Raw genomic sequence first — 24,483 nt, 5'->3', positions numbered from 1 at the left:
AAAATATGACACTCATATGTGAATAGCTACAAACATAACAATCTGAAGATGTTTAAAGAAAAGAAAAGTAAGTTGGCTGATTGCTCTTGGCCTAAATGACCAGATCTAACGAAAAGGGCCGATATCACAATCTTGATGTGTGGGGGAAATAAAAACATTATCTGCCAACATACAGCTTGTTTTGATGAAGAATGCCACACCAGAGCTTACACACCTGGGTCTCGTTTCATAAAACTTGCTATCAGTGACAACTGGCACATTTCTTATTTGACAAATTTGCTCTCAGCCAATAAGATGCAAGGATTTCAGTAGCTTATAACAACTATGACAACTTGTCACTGATAACAAGTTTCATGAAATGGGTCCCTGGTCTGATATTTTTGTTTTATTTTGTTTTTCTTTATTTGCAAATGCACTTCATGCATATTCAAATGTGTAGAAAAAAAAAAGACAACAAATGAACCTGACCAGGACTTTTGATTCTCTCTCATACCTCTGGTCTGTCAGCACAGACATAGCAGTCTGGGTTGGGAGGAATGAGCACACATGGGACTAGAAGCTTCTTCCTGGCATTAGGCACCCTAGCCATGTAGACCTGCACTAGAATAGAGGAATATATATATTGGGTGAGCAAACAAAGGATTTATGAAGTCATATTAAATTAAAAAAGCCTTGGAGATCATTATTCATGTTGCATATCATTTGCCACACTGCCATCAGCATGTGCTGGTATTTTCATTTGACGTGATAAGTTTGTTTGTGTGTGTGTGTGTGTGTGTGTATGTGTGTGTGTGTGACCTTAGCAGCACTTATTATACAATTTTTCTTGGTATTTCTGATGCTCTGATGATATCTTGCTTTACCATATCTTTGCAATAAGTCGTGTCGCCACCAAATAATAGATCAAAGTGCTATGGCATAAGTAATCACTCTTCAACTTAAAGGACAAGTCCACCTTCATATACTTAAGGATTGAGAGAACGCAGTAATATTAGTAGAACACATCAGTGAAAGTTTGAGGAAAATTGGACAATCTGTTCAAAAGTTACGAATATTTTAAGTATCTGCGCCGTCACTGCTGGAAGAGAAGACTACTACAGTGTATGATGTCACGTGCGTACAACTAAATAAGGAAAATAAAAAGAGAATTTCACAAAACTTTACTTTTTGAATAAAGTGCACATTTCTTTGACTTGCTACTGACGTATGTTAAGGGTAATATTATTCCCCCTGTCTTCTGAAAGAGAGAAGTCGAGTGTTCTTTTGTTATGCGAGAAAAATGGAAATGTGTTGAATTTTCTTTATTCTTTCTTTATATCGTTGTACTCATGTGACATCACAAGCTATAGTAGTCTTTTCATCCAGCCGTGACTGAGCAGAAACTTCAAAATTTCATAACTTTTTAACGGATTGTCCGATTTTGCTCAAACTCTCACAGATGTGTTCTACTAATATTGCTGCATTCACTCAACCCACATGTCTATGAAGGTGAACTTGTCCTTTAATGTTTACTCTTGCTTCATTTGTCTGCGTGTGTTTGTGTGCGTGTGTGTAAATACTTAAATCTTATATGCTCATCTAAGTAATGTCACAAAAGCAACAGTAATCATTTTCTAGTGTAAAGGTGCTCTGTCAATCATTCAACCCTCATTTTGAAATGTTTACCACATTTCTGTTTGGGACCCTAAGCCCTTACAATGTTTGCAGACTAGGCACACAACTTGTACAGTACTGTAATGACCAGCAAAACCATGGACACTTGCAGTCATAAAAGTTTTGATATCTTACCGTTTTACACTGGTCCATCCTGTTGGACAACACCTTGAGGGCCTCAATGACAATGAGTCCGGCAATGACAGCATTGGTCGTGGCAATTGCTGGAATGATGTTCCCTGCCATGGCTGTGAGGGACACATACACACACACACACACACATATATCACAGAATATTACTACAATTATTAAAAACACATGCCACTTGTTGGCTAAATGCAGTCACGTGAATTGACACTTGGTATGTTCTCATTGATGGGCAAACATGTAGTATGTAAATGCCAGCTAGAGTAAGAAGAAGTGCCACGATGTGTGAAGGTGACACTGCAAATTGTAGGAAGTGATTGCTAAGTACAAGTTAATATGTAATAAAGAACATATCACTCTGTACGTTAGGGCACTTTGTGAGGCTATTCATTCTGATAGGTGCCACATACATCCAAACAAAAATCATTTGTGTTCTAACTAAGTAAATGATACGACTACTGTGTTAGGATAATAACAACTTAGATATACTCCACAAAAGACTTTTGTCACTTTAACTCTTTGTTTCAGTCAAAGAATATGTGAACAAACAAACACTTGCCACCTACTTGAGTCAAATTCACAAATATTTTCTTGAAAATGCCATACTATTTGGAACTAATGTGACTTTTGCATGTGTAACTAAAAGGCTAAATTTTAGGATTTTTTTTACTCCAAAGTGGAACGATTGGGAGATCTGGGTATGAGAACTTTGACTCACATTTGATGTCAAACCTCGTCTTCATAGGAATGCCAAAAATGTGTGCCCTGATGTTTGCTGTACTGGCCACAAAGTCCATGGATGCTGTATCATCCTGTAATGACAATGTCAAGATTTATACCATCATGGTGAAGGCTGGTGAGTAAGAAACATTACTTCAGGTAAAGCATTCTTATACAATGCTGTTATTATACCACGCAAGACTGCAATCCTGAGAATATGCAAATGTTAGGACCATTTCGCAAAGCAGTGAATATAGCATGAATTTGGTGGTTGATGTGGAATCATCTCTTCTTGTTTCTTACACAAAGTTGTTTTAAGCATTCTCTCACTACATAGCTTCTTATACTACACCTTAGTGTGTGAAATAATACCAGATCAGATTAATTACCATCACAACATCTTGCAAAAAAAATTTGCTGCATTGAGCCTGTTGTCACAGTTCAGGAAATTTAAACAGGCTGATGGGACCTTTACACTACGTATCAATTGTTCAAACACACTGTGGAAAAGCAAGAGATCGTCTTGTGACGCTGAAAATCAGCTCATTACACATCTTTGTCATTTTAGCAAGGAGAGCTACTACCTGGAGAGCTGTCTGGTGTGAAAAGTGAGACATGGTGACAAAATAAGATATTGATGCAGGTAAGCTCTTTTCAACTTTTATTGATCTCCTTAAGACTGGGATTTGTAACTATGAGACTGCTTTGCAAATGATAGTCCAGAGAAACACACAATGACTTAGTTTTAACGCAAGATATACTACTAGCATCATTACTATCATCACCATCACCATCATCATTACTACTGGCATCACTATGATCACTACTATCATTTCAATATTATAATCATTACAGTCAACACAAGCATCAACATCATCATTAACATAATACCAACATCACAACTACCACTATCATCACTGGTCATCATTATCACCATCATCATTATTATCACCATTACAACCACCATCATTATCACAATCCTTCCCACTATCATCATCATCACCATCACCACCATCATCATTATCACCATTACCACCACCATCATCATCACCATCCTCCTCAATATCATCACCATCACCACCACCATCACCATCACCATCACCATCACCATCACCATCACCATCACCATCACCATCACCATCACCATCATCATTTTCACTATTACCACCACCATCATCATCACCATCCTCTCCACTATCATCATCATCACCATCATCACCATCATCATCATCCTACCTTATCCCAGGCTAGCTCTCCTCTCTCTTTAGCTTGGACCTGAAGGTCAGCTAAACTCTCTTCAAACATCTTTGCACACTCCCGGAGACTCAGCTGACGTTGATCCCTCAATACACCCGATTCATTCTTGCTGGACCCTTTTAAACATACAAATGCAAAGTAACAATATAATGTATTTATCATTCTACAAAGAAATTGAGGCAGTTGGTGATATATAAACATGACAGCAAAGTCACAAAAAACATTGTGAGAAATACATCCACTATCCCATTTGTAAAAGTTATATATGATGTAGTCTAAATAATCTTTTCACTTCGCCATCTTCTTTCAGTTGACATCATTAATGCTTTGGCAACTTCAACTTCATTTAACTGTAACACTATTGATGAATGATTGGTACAACTTTGACATTTTGTCTGAAAGAAATTGAGTCTTTATTTAAAAATTTAGACATCACTTACTTTTTGACAAGGTACTGTAAAAGTGGATATTTTCGCATAAGTAATTTTTCACGCTCGGCTAGGTAAGGTGAGTATTGAATGTTTTTTAATTCTGCGGAATCAGGACATTAATTACTGGAACATATGGCATGCAAAAATATTTGCATGCTCTTATTTTTGCAAAAATGTCAATTTTACAATATTCAAGAAATCATGAAAAATGCAAATGTGTATACATGTTCAGGATATGTGAGTACAACAAGTTTATGTTTCATCTGTTTCAGTACACAGAAAATGCCATTGAGTCTCTGATTTTGTCTGGTCTTTACTGTTGTGTCTGAAAGGAGGAAGTCTTTGTGATATGGTCAGTTCTACATGCTTAAAATAGTGTAAAAATATGTGATATAAATCATTTTGTCATTCTTGAAATCATTCTATAAATCATTCTACTGCCTACTGTGTCATTGGATCATCACACACTGTGGCTGACTACCTTAGTATAGTAAGAAAGGATGTTCTGCTGATTGTCCTTACATTACAGTGATCAAATTGCGCATTATTATGCATGTGCTTGTGAGCATCACTCCCTTTTTAAAATCAATATCAGTTTTGTAAGCACTCATAAAAGTGTCTCTGAATGCATTCATACTGTCTCTTACACAATGTAATTTCATGTGCAATTCAGTCTTTTGCCAGCAAGACATGAATACCTAAAGAAATATACAATACATCTACCATTACATCCACCTATACTGTATCTACCTTTTGTGCTAGTGTCAAATGGATTAAAAAAAAAAACCCGAACAAATCTAACTGCACTGCAGTTGACCAGTTCTCATAAATGCCAAAACTTTCAAACATACCTCCTGTGTCAGGCAGGTCATTCCAGTCCAGAGGGGTCGGAGGTCGCCGCTTTTGCCACAGCTTCTCCATTGACAACAGGTACTTGATGTCTTCGTAGAAAAACTGAGACAAAGCAACATGATCGGTTTAAACTTACTGATTAACAGCAAAACATCACCTTGTCAAATCTGAGTAAATCACCTAATGCTATCCGGGAAGTAGCATGACTACTAGCTACACTGGATGCTGGAAATGATACAATGAACAAAGAACAAGTTCATGGAAGCACCTGTACATACTATAAATGTCTAGACTCACCTAGAAAAGCAACATAATGATACAGTAATGCAAGTGCTTGTGGTTAGGAGTTAACTGATTAGGCATGGTTATGTATGAGAGCACCGCTAAACATTTGATATGAAACCTTCAATTTCTTGTCATAAGATTGTAACTTGTCAGAGGAAGTTTTCTGAGTTGACTGATACTCGTGAAAATATTGCCTCCAGCGACACAGATGCAATGTATACCTTGTTCGTACTTATCCCAGGTTGGAAACCCCAACTTTTGTTCTGAAATAGGATAATTCTTCCTATTTCATCACTCTGGTTCTTGCTTGTGAAGTCGACCACTCTCAAACTTGCCTTACAAGTCCTAAGTCACAGAAGTACATGATGTACATGGTATGCCAAAGGTCACTCCTTCCTCTTCAGGTATTGAGAAACCCAAAGACCTTATATTTGAAAGCACAGAGCATATCAGCAATCCCCTGAGCCACAAAAGCCTCCACTAACCTTTCTGAAAAGCTTTGCTGCATTATAGCCATTCTGCTGGGCCCACTCCCTGGTGGACTCTCTGTGGAAATTGCCATCCTCCATGGTTGGGATGCGCTCCACTGCTTGCTGTCCAGCATCTCCTGCAGCCTCCGGGTCTGCAGTGTCCGGAGAAACATCTTGGTCTGGGTCTTCCTCTCCAAACAGTTGGCTGTGTGAAGACAAAATTCTTGATAAATTACCTCCTGCAAACTCAAGTAAGGTTACTGACAAAAACCAAACCAAACCAAACCAAACAAAACCAAACAAAACAAAAATCTAAGGAAAAAAAGTGCAATGCTTCACTTCATTCAGTACTTTCTTAAGAGAGAGAGAGAGAGAGAGAGAGAGAGAGAGAGAGAGAGAGAGAGAAAAGTGTTTACTGCCATATCCACCGATGAAAATGGTAACCAGAAATTGTAAACAATTTTCTAATTCATACTGGTAGTCTTTATTTGTTTATAAAAATATGTGCAAACAAGCAGAACACACAGTGTCTTTGCCACATAATCCACAGGTATTTCTTTAATGTTCACATTTCAGATAATTATTGATAGTGCAAGTACAATAATGGTAACAATTTCCCTACAGAGTAACAAGATATAAGCAGAGCAGGTACTAGCATGAATGTGTGTACGTGTGTGTGTGCATGTGTGTGAATGTGTAAACTGACAGCTCTAGTAATATCTACATCTTGTTCATCAGAGGTGCATTTCCTTTCAAACCACTTCAAAATCTTCATAGACTATAATTCCATTCAGCACATCTCAGTAACTGCAAAAGCAGTTACACAATGCCATATGGGCATGTCCATTCTACTTTGTACTTTACTCCAGGAAACAATGCTGATGCAGGAATGTCATTTCAACTATTAATAAAACAAACGGGAGGAAGGGAAAGAGATACTGTTTACAATCTCTCTTATCTAGACGTTAGATACTTGGTTGGATGGAAGGTGGATTGAATAGTCTTCATGCACGTGCAAATGTAAAATGACATGACTTACTTGAATAAGTGTTTGCCCCACACGATGCAGTGAATGGGCTCAGAGGGAGTGTTGCGAATGGTGCACCCTGGGAAGGACTTCTGAGGAGGGGCTGGGTGACATTCATAGCACTCAGTCTTCCCCTAATCAAAAGCAAGACAGATTTAAAAGACAACATCATCATATCTCCCATATATATGTATATAAGAGCACACTACTTTAAACCGTCACTACATACTTTGTACCACCTGAACGGAAATCGTCATTTCTATGCACAGGTCCTATATATGTCCAATGCAGCCAGTGGTCACCTAATTTGTCTTTCATTGACAATATTTCACTGTGCACCTTGTAACAGGACAACTTACTCTTGGGATGAGCTCTACTTACCAATGTAGTAAGTTATTGTATGACAGCACTTTGAGGGTTACCAAATGTTAACCCAAATAAAAATAAAAAAAAAGAAAAGCGATTGTCCATTTACATGCATTAATTCCTGAGAAATGAAAATAAGTAACAAGTTACAGACATTCTGCTCACAAGTGCTTCTCAAACACAAGTATGCTGTTACACATGAAAAACCTAACTTTGTCAACAACTTATTATTGTTGTTGTTGCTTTTGGTTTTGTTTTTGTTGCTGTTCTTGTGCTTTGTTTGTTTGCTTGTTGTTGTTGTTTTTTGGTTTTCGTTGTTGTTGTTGTTTGGTGTGTGTTTTTTTTTTTTTTTTTTTGGGGGGGGGGGTACATATTATAAATGCATGTAAATATGAACTACGTTTGATTGTAAATCAACTGTCATACAGATCACTCACCTTCTTGATGACAGTGACCTGACCTAAATACCCAGCACTACCACTCTCAACCAATGGAACATCAGCAGCTAGACACATTCGATTTACATGGTTCCTAGCAGCTGGAAAGGAGAAGATGAAAACAAAACGTGTTGTCGTGCATCAGTAAAACGGCAAATAAAGAAAGTGAAAAAAATTCCTTGTACTTCACTCGATAATTAAAGACACATGAGAAATCAAATTTCTGTCTGTGGCATTGACAATAATAGAAGTCAGCTTGGAATCATATAAATTCACTTTTGGTAAATATTAACGGGATTATAGCTCAATAAAGGCAGTGTGTATCACTTGGCCAGGCATTACTATCGTAAATCCACTACGAGACACATACGATGTAATTCAATATTCTATTTGGTTAACTAATGCACTAGCTAACATAATTTAACATTTGTTTAAGCCACCAGTGAAAAATGAATAGATGATCAGCTAGGAAGGAAGTTTCTCACCTCTATTATCAAGTGCATTGAGCACTAGTGTGAACTGCTTGAAGAAGTCACGGTTGTACTCTGGGCTATGTGTATGACAAAGAGTGTAAAAATCATGTCAAGAAACCAGAAATGGTTGAAGACTGAAGACTAGTCTCAAGTACACTTGGGCAGGTGCCAATGGGAAATGCATGTTATCGCAAAATCAGCTCATCCTGTAGGGGTTAAGGAAACATTTTGCACTAATCTGTCTACCAGTTATAGCATCAAACTAACTACTGCTTTTCCATGCAATTCCCTCATATCTGTAACTCAGATGACTGTCACGCTAGCACACCTAACAAGGGTATTTTTGTCGAGTATGATGTGACCTTGAAAATTTTAAATCGTATTATTGGAGCACGCTTTTTGTCTGATACCTGACAACTCTTTCACAACGCTTAACACTGACTCTGGTCTGACGATCCCAGACCAGTAGAAATCACTGTTGGGCCAGTAACTTTCCAGCAATTGGCAAATTTACTAGTCAGACATGACCGACAAAAAAAACCAACAAACATTGTCACGGCCATTCAAAAAAAGAGAGAAAAAGAACAGGACTGGTAAAAAATGGAAAACTGGGTATCTACTAGACCGACAGGGATAGGTCAGACCAGTAGAAAATATGGCCAAGTGTGCAGCCATGACTTGAGTGCTAATCATTTCCATCAACCTTACGGACAATGACATAGGAGAGATAACTCCTTAAATAATTTTGCAGACTTGGCAGCACAGAGTCTGAGGAGAAATTGAATCCTTCACATATTACAGTGTTTCAATGCAAGTATTCAGATACACAATCATGTTTGTTGCAATCTATTGAAACATGCAAGCACAGCTGAATGGAGTCACAATGACTGCAGCAGCTTGTTACATTTAGCCATTTGTCTTGCTTATCATTGCTGCTGTAAACATTTTCTCTCTTGACATGTTAGCAATACAATTCTGTCACATAACTATGACTCAAGAGAAAGTAAAACAAGTAAAAATTTTTGACCAAAGTAACAGTCTATGAGTGTGAACTTTATGCAAAGTGTGCAACATAATTGATGTAAAGTTATCATTGCCATTCTTACTTCATAATGCTGTCATGCTTGGCTTCAATGCAGACATCAGGATTGAATGCCAGCACACTCTCTTTGGCAACCTTCATATAGAAATACAATGAGAAACTTAATCATTAACCCTGAGCACAATGTATGCGACAAACACAAGAACATCTCCTTCTGCATCTACATTGTATGAAATCTGTATTCCTTGATTCCATACAGAATTGGTCACTTTAAGTTCTCAAGCAGTTATGATATTATTTACCTCTAAATGCCACACAAGCTCTCAGCTGTGATAGGTCTATTACAGAGTTAAATTATTTACAATTTGAAAGTGTTAAAAAAATTGTGGCATTGCCTTTGTTGGTAATCAGTATTTGCTTGTCTGGGAATAATAATAATAATAATAATGATAATAATAATAACGAGATATGAAACTCGTCACACTGAAGACGAGTTAGGTGATACGCTTGGGGTCATCAGATGTCGGTCATCCGTGATCGACAAAAAAAAAGAATGTAATATAGCACCTTGAAATTATAATGAAATACTTAGTTGAACTTTCTTGGGCCTACATTATTCAGATCACATTTGTTTTTCTGTCACACAAACTAAGTGGAAATTCTGTGCGTGTGCGACTAAGTCGATTTACGGACTTTTTGAGTACGTACAGTGCATAAACTTAGACCCCGTTTACGGTGCGGGGCTGGGCCGAGCCGCGGCCGAGCTGCGGCCAAGGCCAACCTCAATTGCGAGGCCGAGCCCCGCAATTTAGTCCGTTTACACTGCCAGGCTTGGCCGCGCTTTTGATTCAAGCCTTTCAATATTTTGTCGTAGTGGCGCTCTACTTGTAAACAAACGCAATTTGGTATTGTCTGGTTTTCAGATCCTTTGCCAACTGAATTCCGTGGCGACGAAGTCGCCGTTCGGGCAAAGGCCTTTGCCGAAGGAGAAAATCCTTTGCAGGACAAAACCACCTTAAACTATACTAGTTTTCGACGTTGAAGTGGTTAATATCCTGAATAGCGAAATAGTACAGGCGAGGGTTTGGAAGCCAGACTAAAATTGGCCGCGCATTTAGCCCAGTTTGCGTTTACACTGAGAAAAAGGCCGGGCGCGACCGCGGCTCGGCCGCGACCGAGACCACCTCCAGAGCGTGGCCTAATGCGAGGCTAATTTTGGCCCCGCATTTGGCCTTTTGCGCGTTTACACCGAAATGAAGGTGGGCTCGGCGCGGCCCAGCCGAGGCCGAGCCTCGCACTGTAAACGGGGTCCGAGTGATCCTCGGCACGTACAAATAAAACATGACAATTAAGTGTTTATAACCATCCTGGCTTTAACAGTGGCCTTTTAAAACATGACCTTTGACCATTATTTACATAACCAATATGACTCCCTCTAATCTCGCTATAACAATGATCAGTTCAGAGAGCTCTTACAGCTATATACAAGCTTGTGAGATTTACCAGCAGTAAAACCAATGAAGCCTCCGATACAAAACAAAGGATATAGAGCAAGTGAGTCTGTTTACATGAGAATGTGATTTATCCTGGACGAAAGTGATACCTCAATTAAAGAGAAAAGGGCAAAAGAAAAACGGGCCAAACGTACGGCTCTAGCGAAAGAGACATCACCTTTAACCATGTAACTATAGGTCTCCTCCAACTAAGAGTACACTTTGAACGTAAGCGTATACGTGAATGATAATTTATGACGATCTCACGTGAATGATAATTTATGACAATCTCACGTGATCGACACACATTCAAAGGGGACAGTTAGAAGTGGAAAGAGTGCTTAATCGTGTCATTAATTCCTAATCAAATCAATGACACCGCTACTATAGGCATATCATAATTTCTCATCTAAAATCAATGGCCTATAGGACTCATGCACTATTACTTGTATCGTGCATAAACTTTGTTTTTTAAGCTTTGAGTGAAACGTGTCATAATATAATTCTGTAATTCCATCAACAGTGATTGATATAATAAAGAAGAAAGATATATCACCGTATTGAACGCTTAGAACCTAACGGGGGGGGGGGGGGGGGGGGGGGGTATTATAGCATGATACTCGGTTCTTTACTGCCCAGATGCCAACAACACCCATCATCCACGGCTACGAATAGAGAAACAGCCATGGTGAAAATAAAACTTTGCTTTCTCGTAGGCAGAATGACACAGAATCCCGTCAAACACACTTTTATTGGCAGGGATGGACATGAAAAAGTTCATTACTAATACTAAACAGCGTATGCATTCTATTCATGTGGCGCGAGATACCTCTATAGCAACATAAAGCCTGTCTTCAACTCCGTTGGTCGAACAATGACAACCTGAAATTTCAAAGAGATGAGCGAGACGCTGTATACACCTGGCCTAGAGGTAATTTATTCAGTTCTCATTCCTACTTCAAGTTGGGTTATGTTATTGTAATCATTCCCATCTGCAGTATAACAAAACCAAAGTGAGGGAAAAGGGGAGAGAAAAACGAGAGGTGGCAAAAGGAAAACTGCATGCACAACTGCAATCCATATCATTGCATGTGACAAGTGAAGCAAATGTATTAGTTGTTATAGCAGTGTTTTATGAGCATAAACAGGCAAATAGACAGACAATGTCAAATATAAAAACCATCAATTTAATGTCAGAGAAGATGGTAAACAAGATGCATTGAAACTGTAACTAAATCGCTGCTCTTCTACTCGGTCACGGAATGTCCAACTTTATATTCAACAACAACAAAAAAATGTTAGGGGATAGAAACAAATTTAGATATAACATTCTTAAATTAAAAACAAGGAAAAGGAAATGTCCACGTCAGGATTTAAAAAAAAAACGCCGCAGGAACATGCATTAAATTCTAGATGGGAATACGGTCTTGATGCAAAGGTCCAATGATTGTCCAATAGATTACTTTAAAAGCAATCTATGGTTCCCTTACCATCACCAGTACGACACCACAATGACGTCTCTAAAATCAATGGTAGCACATTTATCATTGCATCGTCCATTAACTCCCTTTTCCTAAACTACCAGTGGAACGTGTCATATTATAATCATTGTGTATTTCGATGAGTAGTAATTGACTTTAAAGAAGAAAGATAATGCAAAAAATTGAACGCTTACCACATTGCTTATAGGGCTATTCCAGTTTGGTACTGATCTGTTCTATTCTCCCAGATGCCAGCAACATATATCACCTATGGCTAACTAGTGAAACAGCCATGACAAAAATAAACGACAGAGAACCCCGTCATAATCACTACACTTGGAAAGGTGTTGCCCGAAATTCCTCATTATGAAGCAATATCAAGTCACTTCCTTCCCTGCCTGTCTTTAACTCCGTTATTTGGTCAAACAATAACAACCTGGAATTCCAAAGAGATAAGCGAGACGCCATGCACCTGGACTAGAGTTAATTAATTCAGTTCCCATTCCTGTTAGTTATGTAAACGTACACGTTCCTAAATATCCTGCTACAGTATAACAAGAACACTATGAAGAGAAAGGGAAAGAGAAAACGAATGGTGGCAAGCGGGGTACTGTTTCAAGGGGCAATTTACAACATTACGTGTGACAAAATTAATGAAGCAAACCCAACCTCCAAACTCCAATACAAAACAAGGGAAATAGAGTAGCTTTGTTCATGACATCAGAGTGAAGCTGAACTGCAGAAAAAAAGAAAAAAGAAATAAAAAGAAAAAGTCCTGCGGGACTCAATTAACTTCTCTCCTTCCGGTAGGGCATTATAAACACGCAGCGTGCTAAGCGATTCTGCCACACGGAAGATCCGAAGATCTTGTGCGAAACTTAAATCTATCTATGTATGCTATACACAACACAAATTTACATTGATATTCAGTAGGGATATTGTGTGTGTGTGTGTGTGTGTGTGCCTGTGTGTGCCTGTGTGTGTGTACGTTTACATGAAAACGTGATTTCTACATGGACGAAGGTGAATACTCCATGAAACAAAAAAAGCAAAAGATATTTTGTTTCGTGCTCTCATGGGGTTCGAACCCGTACGTGTGCAACCTCACGTCTTTTGTGACGTCGCCTTTATCCTCTCGGCCATGTACGTCTTGACGAGAAAATATGAGGAACGTAAGCTTATATGTGAAAGATGATTCAGGAATCGTTTGGTCCACATTCCATTCTCATTTTCAGTTTTTAGCTGCAAAATTATCAACCTGATGAGGAGATTTGAAAAAAATAAAATGCATGATTACTGCAGCTTATTGTCTGAGCTACCACATACTTAAGTTTCAGAGGAAATGGAGCAAAATCAGCTGAGATAAATGTGCTTAAACGTTGTCAAGTCAATGCATGGTTTAAAAAAACAATCACCTTCCATAGACATAACACGTCAACTTGTCTGATTTTGAGTCTTTACCTTTAATCACAATTTGAAGTATGATGGTAAGTCTTCTCGAACTAAGAGTGTGGAACGGAAGCTTCTACGTGAAAGATGAATCATGACGATCAACCGTGACTGACACATCTTCAAAGGGATCAGTTATTACAGGTGGAAGCCCTCGTGCCAAGATATTGTCTCAGCAATTCCAAAGCAATGATACCCTTACATTTAGGTATACCATAATTTCCCTCTGAAATCATTGGTATTATTCATGTACAATTGCTTGCCTTGTCCATAAACTTTGCTTTACAAACTTTCAGTGAAACGTGTCATAACATAATTCTGTAACTCCATTAGCAGTGATTAACTACATAAATAAAGATATATCAAATTGAACGCTTAGCGCGTATAACTAAGGGGGATTTTAGCCTGATGCTGTGTTATTCACTGCTCAGATACCAACAACACTCATCACCTACGGTTACGTATAGAGAAATAGCCATGACGAAAATAAGGTTTTCCTTTTCTTTGGCAGATAGACACACAACCCCTTTGAACACACTATAATTGACATGGAGGGACATGAAAAAGTTCATTACTGGGCAAGTCCAAGATAACACGCGCGTTACGTATGGGACATTCAGAGACTTTTATGACCTGAAAAATAGTGTTAATGGCTTTTGATCATATTAAACTTTATCATGGTGATTGATATCTAGGAGAAGTATAATCATGCAAAAAATGGAGAAAAATGACCTTCACAATTATATTCTAGAAGAGAAAATATGTGCCGTTACGTATGGGACCAGAAACATTTTGTTTTTTTGAACATTTTTTTCAACCTCAAAACTCTCTGAAAGTATTTCATTCTACAACTTGTAACTCACTGTGATGAAAGTCACAACACTCAAGATTATCACAGGTAAGTTTCGTGTCATTAGGCAAAAAGCTCTAATTACAGGTTCTAATTAAAGACAGACATGACGTGTTACGTATGGGACAGTTACGTATGGGACAGTTTGTCCCCCATTCATTTAGTGTGTGAAGAATCATGTTTTGGGGTATTTTGCATAATTATTGAAGTAAAATCAGTTGAAACTACTCAAATACTGATCCAGATTGTCAAGGAAGCAATATTCCCCAAATATTCACCATCCTAATCATATTCAATCATATTTTTATATTTTTATGACCAACCTGAGTATGCATGCCCTTTGTCCCCCATTCGTTTAGTGTGTGGAGAGACATGTTCATGGGTATTTTGCAGAGTAATTTTGGAAAATACCCTTAAACAAATTTTTGCATAATTATTGAAATTGAATCAGTTGAAACTACTCAAATACTGATCCAGATTGACAAGGGAACAATATTCCCCAAATATTTACCATCATAATCATATTTAATCATGTTCTGTATTTTTATGACCAACCTGAGTATGTATGCCCTGTTTTTATCAGGATAGTTACTACTGAAAAATTGAATAGTTTAAAGTGTTTACTATCATTGATGAAGGGCAGTTTGCCATTTCGTTTCAATAAAAAACAATTTGACACAAGAAATATTAATTTTTATAAATAAGCAATACCTGCTGCGTGGAACCCCAGTGATCGAGTAGATAGATGTCTGTCTAGCAGTCAGGTCATTGATTCGAGTCACACCTCAGTATGTATACCCAAGAATTTTGTCGTGGCTATTATTGAAACCTGAATAAGGACAATTTGTGTATCACTTGCAATAAAAAAAAAATCATTTTACTTTATTTTTTTTAAATATTTATATCACAACCATTTCAAATTGGATCTCCATCACTAAACTTTGAATTCCTCTAGTCTTAGGATTGTATGCTCACGCAGTAATTCATATAATTGGTTTCCAATCATCTCATTAGATGTTGAAAACTGAATCCCAATTTTTCTGCAAAAAACTATACCATCCCTTTAATGCTGATTTTTCATTGTGTATTTTGCCACTTTCCCCTCCCCCTTTCTGAAAATTGTTCAGTCAAGTACATGTATTGTTTAAAGTGTCTATAACTCAAAAAGTAGCTAAAATGTTGGGATGCTTTCTTCAGGATGATTGACCATTTGTGTACTGAGAGACCTTCCCAGCTAGCTACATGCATTCACATGCATTATGTATGAGGATGTCCCATACATAACGCATTTGTCCCATACGTAACATTATTTCAATGCCTAATAAAAAATATTCCTTTTACTGTTTTTTCTTTTTTCTATGGTATTTAATTTCTCTAAACAATAAATTAGAACTTTCCAAAAGGGCATTAATATAACCTTAGCAATTTCAGAAAAAACTTAAAAAATTGACCTCAATTTGTTACGTATGGGACATCTCATGATAGGACACGAGCTAATTTGCATAATCATTTGCATAATCCCTAAATTTTCATACCAAGTTAAACTATTTGATGAACTTCTTATGTCCACATATTAATCAAATATCATTTGCTCTCCTTGGAATTAATATGAATTTTTATAAATGTCCCATACGTAACGCTGTGTTTCACATTTATGCAAATGAAGCCCTTAAAATTTGCATAAATTTATGTAATATAATTTTTTCCTCCATGGAAATCAAAACTTCAACTCATAAGCTTCAAAATGATACCAAACATGCCAATATTGAGCAAAGATGAAATTTTGCCTTCTGAGGGGACCTTATCTTGGACTTGCCCTACTACTATTAAACAGTGATGCCTTCTACTCATGTGGCACAAGATACCTCTATAGCAACATAAAACCTGTCTACAATTCCGTTATTGGGTCAAACAATAACAACCTGGAATTTCAAAGAGACGAGCGAGACGCCATACACCTGGCCTAGAGTTAATTTATTCAGTTGCCATTCCTGCTCCAGTTGAGTTATGTAAATTATTTTCCGACCTGTCTTGTGCAGTGTAACAGGAACAAACGTAGAGAAAAGGAAAGAGAAAACGAAAGGTGGCAAGCGGGGCACTGTATACCAAGGGCAATTTACAACATTACGTATGATAAATTTAGCAAATTCAACCTCCAGCCTCCGACAAAAAAAAGGGGGGAACTTGAGTGTCTGTGTGTCGTGGGGTAATGACATCGGAATGAAGCTGAACTGCCAAAAGAAAAACAAAGAAAGAGAGGGAGAGAAAAAAAATAATAGCGTCCTGCGGGTCCCGAACATCTCGTCCTAAGGTAGTGCATAATGACCATGCAGCGCGCCAAGCGACTATAAAGCCACACGGCTGTCCCGAAGATTGGATGTGAAATTTATATCTTTATACCATAATAATATATACAACATGAAAAAGTTCATTACTACTACTAAACAGTGATGCCTTCCACTCATGTGGCACAAGATACCTCTATAGCAACATAAAACCTGTCTACAACTCCGTTATTGGGTCAAACAATAACAACCTGGAATTTCAAAGAGATGAGCGAGACGCCATACACCTGGACTAGAGTTAATCAATTCAGCTCCCATTCCTGCAAGTTATCTAAACGTACATGTTCCTACCTATCCTGTTACAATATAACAAGAACCAATGAAGAGAAAAGGAAAGAGCAAACGAAAGGTGGCAAGCGGGACACTGTAACAAGGGGCAATTTACAACATTAAGTGTGACAAAATTAATGAAGCAAACCCAATCTCCAAACTCCAATAAAAAACAAGGGAAATAGAGCAGTCGTCTTCACGGGTTACGTATACTTGATAAAATAATACGATAAATGACATCGGAGTAAAGCTGAACTGCCGATAAAAAAAAGAAAAAGAAAGAAAGAGAAAACTCCTGCGGGAGTCGAACTTCTCGCCTTCCGGTATGGCGTTATGAACACCCAGCGCGCTAAGCGATTACGCCACACGGCTGTCCTGAAGATCCTATGCGAAACTTAAATGTATGATAAAACTATCATCACAGTGCTGACTGAGATGGCGCTATTCAACTTCCCACAAGTGGCCGCGTGGATTCGACCAATATACAGTTGCAAAGAACAATCGGGAATCGTTCCGTACAGATTGCATTCTCATTTTCAGTTTTTAACTACAAAATTGTCGACCTAATGAGGAGATTTGAAAATATAAAATGCATGATTACTGCAGCTTATTGTCTGAGCTACAACATACTTAAGTTTCAGAGGAAATGGAGCAAAATCAGCTGAGATAAAGGTGCTTAAACGTTGTCAAGTCAATGTATGGTTTAAGAGAAAATCACCTCCCATAGACATTACACGTAAACTTGTCCGATTTTGAGTCTTTACCTGTAATCACAATTTAAAGTATGATGACGTCATCAAATTCCAAAACCATGACATGGACTTGAAAGGCAAATGTTCAAATTACAACATATCCGAATTTGGGATAATATTGAGCTTAAACAAGAGAGATACGAGCAAATGAATGTCAGAAACAGTACCTCAAAAAAATCAATTCCACTTTTTTTATTTAAAATGACGATATGATCACGTCATCGAGTTTTCCTGGCAATATTGATACTTGGAATGTTATTTACAATTCATATGCTTTTGTAATATGCAATAGAAATATAGGGTCAATGGACGATTTAAAGAGCTATGCCGAAATAAACAAAGACATGTTTTTTCACTATATTTGCAGAAAGACGCGCGCGCGGAATTTCAACTTTGACGCCAGTGCATTTCTTTGTTATAGGTCAACATCGATCGGAAATCAATGGATATTGTTACTCAAAGTATCAGGAATCCAAATCAGTCAAAAAAAAACGCATTTTCATGTTGCTTACGCCCTCTGCGCGCGAAATTGCGCGGACGGACGCGCACGCGAGAAAATGTTTGAAACGCTTAAAATTGTCTGAAACTTCGAGATTTCCCATTGGGAAGTCGTTTTGAGCCTTTTAAAATTTTGACGCGCGCAAATGCGCGCGTAATGAAGACCTGGGTAACTAGCGTTAAAAAGTAAGATAGAGCGTGACCTGAACTTTATGTCCACCGAAAATGATACAGAAATGATATCCAGTTATGAAGTTATGATCGATCATGTGACAAGGTCCGAAAATCACAAAATGGCGCCTAGATGACGTCATAGATATGTTACTGTCATGAAAACCTTATTGTGGCTAGATTTTGTCATGAGACATGTTGACTGAAAATGTCATGTTATTCCGTAATGTCATTGTTGAGATATTGACGACACAAAATGTGGCAGAAAGAAAGAAGAATAAAAAAAAAGAGAAATTTTGACAATCACAATAGGTGATACGCTGATAGCGTATCACCTAATAATAGAGAGACTCTTATAAAGCACTCATCTACCTAAAAAGATACTCATGGCGCTGTAGAACAGAGTACATATGTATCACATGAATAGCTGAGTGATGTTGGAAATTTTTCCCTCAAGAAACATGTGGGGAAAAACAATACGTTGAATGAAGATTGGGCATGGGATTTTTTAAAATCAAGATAACCAAACTTTTAGTAAGTTAGTTTTACTTAAGTTTTAAGAAGAGGAAATACATAAGGAAATATTGGGACATTTATTTTGCCTCGAGATGAGGGAGACAAAGTATCAAATATGCAAGGTTGACTGTAAATGGACAAACTGTTGAGAAGAGTGAGATTTTTTCAAAAAACTATGGGAGTAAATACAAACCTGTGCCTTTGATTTGCCAACATGCCTCTTCTGGAACAAGAACTGACGATTAAGATTGCTGACATCAATTGTATCCAGATCAATCTGAAAAATATAGAAGAAAATTATTCTATCAAATGTACATATCAAGAATTTCTGCATCCATGTGACATTTGAATCATAGAGAGCTGTACTCCAGGGTAACATCAACATTATTCATTACTAATTGCCATACCATACATTGAACAAATTAGCAAACAATTGTACTTGTCAATTACTAGGGGCGCATGTTGGATATTACAACAGCTTATAGTCCAAACAGTACCAGAAACATGAATATATTAGACAACTCATGTTGAAATCAATACTGGACATCTCTTAATGCACTTTTGTACTCCCTAGATATTAACTCATGTCATCATCTGTATCATTTAGATTAGTCTGTCTTGTATTTTTTTTTTTTTTTTTTTTGTTGGAGCATTTTGACAACTGATTTGGTTCAAATCAATGAAATTGGAATGAAGTAGTAAGAGTAAAGAAGTATTGTCCTGTGATTTTGGTGTTCACTGTAATTTGGTGTAGTGGAATTTCTCTACATGAATATGAAAAAGTAAATTATTAGGGCCATAAGCTCTTCTTCGAGAAAACTTGCAGTTAACTAAAACGGAAGGACATTTGAGACAGAACTGAAAATGTAAGGGGAAAAGATGATGAGACTAAAGAAGAAACCCTTTTGGCTTGAAATTTTACAATGAAATTGTAAGAAAACTAACAGGTAGATCATTTTCATCGTGGTGGTCAGGAAGGTTGTGTATTGTCTATGGTGATGTCATGAGCTTTGCATTTGTGTTGATGTCACTGCATCCAGTCAGCCTCTCTTGGGTCAGCTAACACTAGCTATGGAGGCATACTCATGAAATAGGCCGCCCCACCACAGTCTGTGGTACGAAATACTACAGCCGCTTATCTGTTATTGCGTTATTGTTATACTCATGAATTCAGCCCCACCGTGTGGCGGTCAATGGTACATGAGCACAGTGGTGGGGCTTTCTTCCACAGGATAATACTCGTTAATGCGGCCCGATCCCCACCAAATGCATTTACGCGTGACTGATACAGCGATGAGGCTGATTTCCACAGCATATCATAGCATATTATATTTCATCGTTCCTTCTTTACTTCTATTTCTTTTCTATTCTTTGATCTTTGATTTCTTTCATCCTTTTATTTTCGGAAAGAATTCCTAATGTCCCTCGACTAATTTAACCATTGATACAACCCTAATTGAACCCAGCCTGTATAAATCCTAACCTAATCTAGACCCTCTATACGAGTTGCTAAAGCAGGGATGCACACGCACTGCGGCCTGCGGTGCGGTTGGGCCTATTTCATAATTTTGCCGCTATTTATGGATGGATACGTCTACGCTACAGTCACACGTGACGTGTGTGGTTGTTTTGTAGATCTCTAGATAGGCCTCTATCCAGTGGCAGTCAGTGACTTGGCTCGGGCGCAGGCCATGGGATGCCCTGCCTGGGCCCCTACAAATATTTGAAGTTTTTTAAATTTTTTTTGTTAAGATTTATCCCTTTAGGCTTTAGGCTAGTTTTTTTATAGGCTTTAGAGTCTAGGTTTCTAGACGTCTAGAGTAAAATACCCCGTTTGCGGCAGTTTAAGGGTTTTTCCGCACTGTAAACAAATCAGGCAAATCATTTTCAACCATTTCATAGATCATAGACAAGATTATTTATAAATGCTATTGTTATCATAAAAAAATTTGACCGATGACAAACGCAGTTGTAATGATTTACCAGGGCAAAACCTAGCACAATTTTTGCCGATATGCGCTGTAGTAGCTCCGCTTGCGGCACGATGTGCAATTCCTATGCAATATGTGCGTGCTCAGTGATCTTCAGCTGAACGCCTTCACATGTCTCGCGAACAATGTGTAAGCGCCAATTCCCATTGCGAAAGCGCGGAAAAATAGCGGGCGCACATGCACCGGCTGCAAACAGGGTAGCCCGACCAGACGCTGTGCGAAGCAGTGTCAGACCGTTGAGGCCTCACCTTCAAAGTGGGGAACCATAACACAACTACAAAACTTAAGAAAATTTATACGTTTCTTATAAAGAATGTATACATTACTCACGTTTAGTGCATGCTTTGTAATATTACAGAAGGTTCATAAAAGTCCATAGAGAGCCCTCGCGATAAGTCCATGGAACAAAAAAAATGACACTTTCTGGTGCAATGATAATCCCTGACCGTCGGGGTTCATCGTTGCAGAATTCAAAATGGCGCCAGCCGCCTTGACCTCTGCAAATTATGCGCATGCGCTGCGGAGAGATCTTTTGTGTGCGTGCGCTGCTGAAGTGTAGCAGCACGGTCGACAGTGTGACCTTTTAAAAGTGCATTCAGATCGCATGAACTCCCGATATTCAAAATGACCTGGTGTGAAAGACGATGTACCGTTCGCACATGCTGCATGTAATCATCATTTTCAGTAAGTTGTAAAATGTGTATGTCAACATTGATAGCATAGATATGAAGTCTCATTAATGAAGATTTACATTAGATGAGTTTGAGGAGACAAAAAATGATTTAAAGTATCATTACATCAAAACTCAAAGCGATTGCAATGGGTTCGCTGAGCTCTCTTTGTGTTGCGCCCATGGGTCGTGACGGTACAGCCTAGCCCTGTCCCTATTTATACAGCGACTGGATGTGTATAGTTACAAACAGGGATCACAATTCTGGCAGTGTTGTTGATGTCTTTCTCATGTCTCTTTTTTTTTTCCGATGGTAATATCCACTTTCCGAAAAAAAAATGGTGGCCCACATGGGCTCACGAAAGTTCTATCTTACGTGAGGACATATTTTCAAAATCCACGAATATCGGGAAAACAACAAAAAAATCCAGTTTCTTAGTCTTAGAGACCCTTGTTTCTTAACTGTTATAGTGTTAAACTAAAGTGCAGAGCTACCAAGTCTCACGCATTCTGCGTGAGACATTTAGGGGCCATCTCCCGATCTCACGCACGACACCCATTTTTCTCACGCATCAGGCGAAGTCTGCAACTTGGGCGTATAATAATGAGCATAGCTCAAAAGATTAAAGTGATAGTTGCAAATGAAGGTATATTTCCCTTTTGTCTTATAGTCACTTAAGTACGCACCTAATCGCACCATTAAGAGCTAAAAATTGAAAAAGCTCCCTACCGTGGGACTTGGGCCACAGGGGGGAAAAAACCCCTCCCAACACCCTCGCTCGCGCGCATTCGCATGCCGAGAATAGATGCCAAGTCATGAAAATCTCACTCATAAATTTTTTTTTAACTTGGCATCCCATCCCTGAAAATATTATGTTAAGAAAGAAGTAATCTAGAACTAGGGTAATAAGTTTACCAAAAATAAAATTTTGGATGCGATATGTTGTCATTTAGGTGAAAAAATTTCACTTTTATCGGAGATTGTGCCCATTTTATCGGTTGATTTTTGTAGATTGGTGTGCTAACGTTAGTGTAGTGTGCATGTACAGAGTATGCCGCTCTGTTTTGCGGTGTATTACCGAGTATGTTGTAGGGGCAAGCATGGTGTCACCGGACACCATGGTATTACCGGACACGCACATTTTTGCGTACTAATGACATTCTGTACGCGCGAGACTTCGTAGATTAGCCTCACAGAACTTTGTGTGGACCGAAATCACAAAAAACGCCACATAAAAATGTAAAAACACGAAAAAATTCACATTTTACCTCAAATTTATAGTTGAGTGACCCGCGCACCTCTTCATAGTTAATATTTATGCATGTTTGAATCATATTTCACGACTGAAATTCTATGAAATCCCACTCACATACATGAAAAATGCTGAAGATTCCAATAGAACCAAAAGTTCACTGATCGATATCGGAAATTTGTAGCTATCGTCCTCAAACGCGAGCGAACGATGCGGAATAGTTGTGCGCTAAGGGGCCCGCAACTCATCACCCGCACGTGCAGCTCCCATAGACAAAGCACGTAAACTAGAAGTAGAGTCTAACCAGTTGTCGATTTTCTCACAAGGTTTTATTGCGTGAACTGTTCGAAATGTTCAAGACAGACATTTTACCATAAAATGCGAAATTTGAGCCTCACTTGCCGATGTTTTCTTTGTCATCCGCTCGGTGAGAATGTGTACGGTGATTTGTGGGATAAATTGTGATTCTGGTGCAAGGATTAGGTGCGAAAGATGTCGATTATTTCATTGCGAAAATCGTGTCCGGTAATACAATGCGATTTTGCATCGCGCAAAAAGACAACTTTTTGAGCGGGTTATGTTTGAAGCATATTTTTTAAAAACTGGAGGTAGTGGAGTGAACAATTGACATTAGTTGGCTGAATTCGTAATTTCCAGGAGTCTGTGAATAAGTGATGTTATTTTTAGCCGAAATTTCATCCTCTGAGTACGGAATTCAAAGCCACGAAAAAAAGCGTCCGGTAATTGGATGTACCACCCTACCTGCCGTGAACGGGCGCACGGCCGCATACAGCCACAGGTTACGGTACTCTATAGCGCAGCGCAGTTCTTGTTTCAACACCCTCGGACAACACAGTTTAGAGTATACGGGACTGTATTACCGCACCGACACGCAACGAGTCTCTCAAACAAAGAAAAATGAGCTTCAATACTTACGACAACTATTGTCTTGAAGCCCGTAAGAACTAGATTCTTCAATAGTTCGCATCCTATTCCACCAGCTCCTACGACCAGCACCTTGCAAGTTGATGCACTAGTGGCAAGATTTTCCGGCAAAATCCCGTCTATCGACGCTGCCATTTTCTCCTCACCGAATACAGAATCTGGCCTTGGACAACCTCTACCCCATGCTCAAAGAAGAGGATTTTAACTTATAATACTGTATGTTTATTTTGCGAGGTACAAAGATGAAATGCTACTCAGCATACTAGTACCATTCTGAGAGGAATTCAGAGGTTTTTTGTTTTTGTTTTTTAAATTAAATTCGTTTTTGAAATGGCTGAGATATTCCGAACAAAAGGAAATCTCTCATCCGATGCATTATGCCTAGTAGGGTCCTGCATCGTACACATCCAGATCCAGATCCAGAACAAAGCAAAAGAAAGCAATTCTAAAAAAAAAGGTGCATGGGTCCCACTTTTTTTTTAAATTAGAATCGCTTTGTTTTGGATGTCTCATCCATGTCAAAACCAATTTTTATCAAATAAACTTTGACTTCTTCTTGAAATTGCATGTAGTCTTTCATAGAGGTTTCTCATTCTGTCTCAACAACAACAAAATTAGAAATCTGATGCCAGGTAAACC

At 38.4% G+C, this 24,483-nt stretch overlaps 1 protein-coding gene across 1 annotated transcript in view; it reads right to left on the bottom strand.

Moving 5' to 3' along the window:
* Positions 1-23,979, bottom strand: part of LOC139729756 (SUMO-activating enzyme subunit 2-like) — a 40,066-nt gene extending 16,087 nt beyond the window's left edge. The window contains exons 1-12 of the mRNA XM_071640689.1: positions 23,836-23,979; positions 19,179-19,262; positions 9,225-9,295; positions 8,131-8,195; positions 7,646-7,746; positions 6,855-6,976; positions 5,831-6,020; positions 5,060-5,162; positions 3,757-3,893; positions 2,519-2,612; positions 1,789-1,901; positions 494-595 (exon numbers count right to left, since the gene is read on the bottom strand). Coding sequence (XP_071496790.1) covers positions 494-595; positions 1,789-1,901; positions 2,519-2,612; positions 3,757-3,893; positions 5,060-5,162; positions 5,831-6,020; positions 6,855-6,976; positions 7,646-7,746; positions 8,131-8,195; positions 9,225-9,295; positions 19,179-19,262; positions 23,836-23,979 — 1,326 coding nt within the window. The remainder of the gene's footprint in view (positions 1-493; positions 596-1,788; positions 1,902-2,518; positions 2,613-3,756; positions 3,894-5,059; positions 5,163-5,830; positions 6,021-6,854; positions 6,977-7,645; positions 7,747-8,130; positions 8,196-9,224; positions 9,296-19,178; positions 19,263-23,835) is intronic.
* Positions 23,980-24,483: the final 504 nt, after the last annotated feature.

The sequence above is a fragment of the Diadema antillarum genome, unplaced genomic scaffold, assembly GCF_040938485.1.
Source record: "Diadema antillarum isolate AM-2024a unplaced genomic scaffold, OU_Dant_1.0 seq00000263_RagTag, whole genome shotgun sequence".
Classification (NCBI taxonomy): Eukaryota; Metazoa; Echinodermata; class Echinoidea; order Diadematoida; family Diadematidae; genus Diadema; species Diadema antillarum.
Note: the sequence above shows the minus strand (reverse complement) of the source record. Positions and strands in the feature narration are given on the sequence as shown.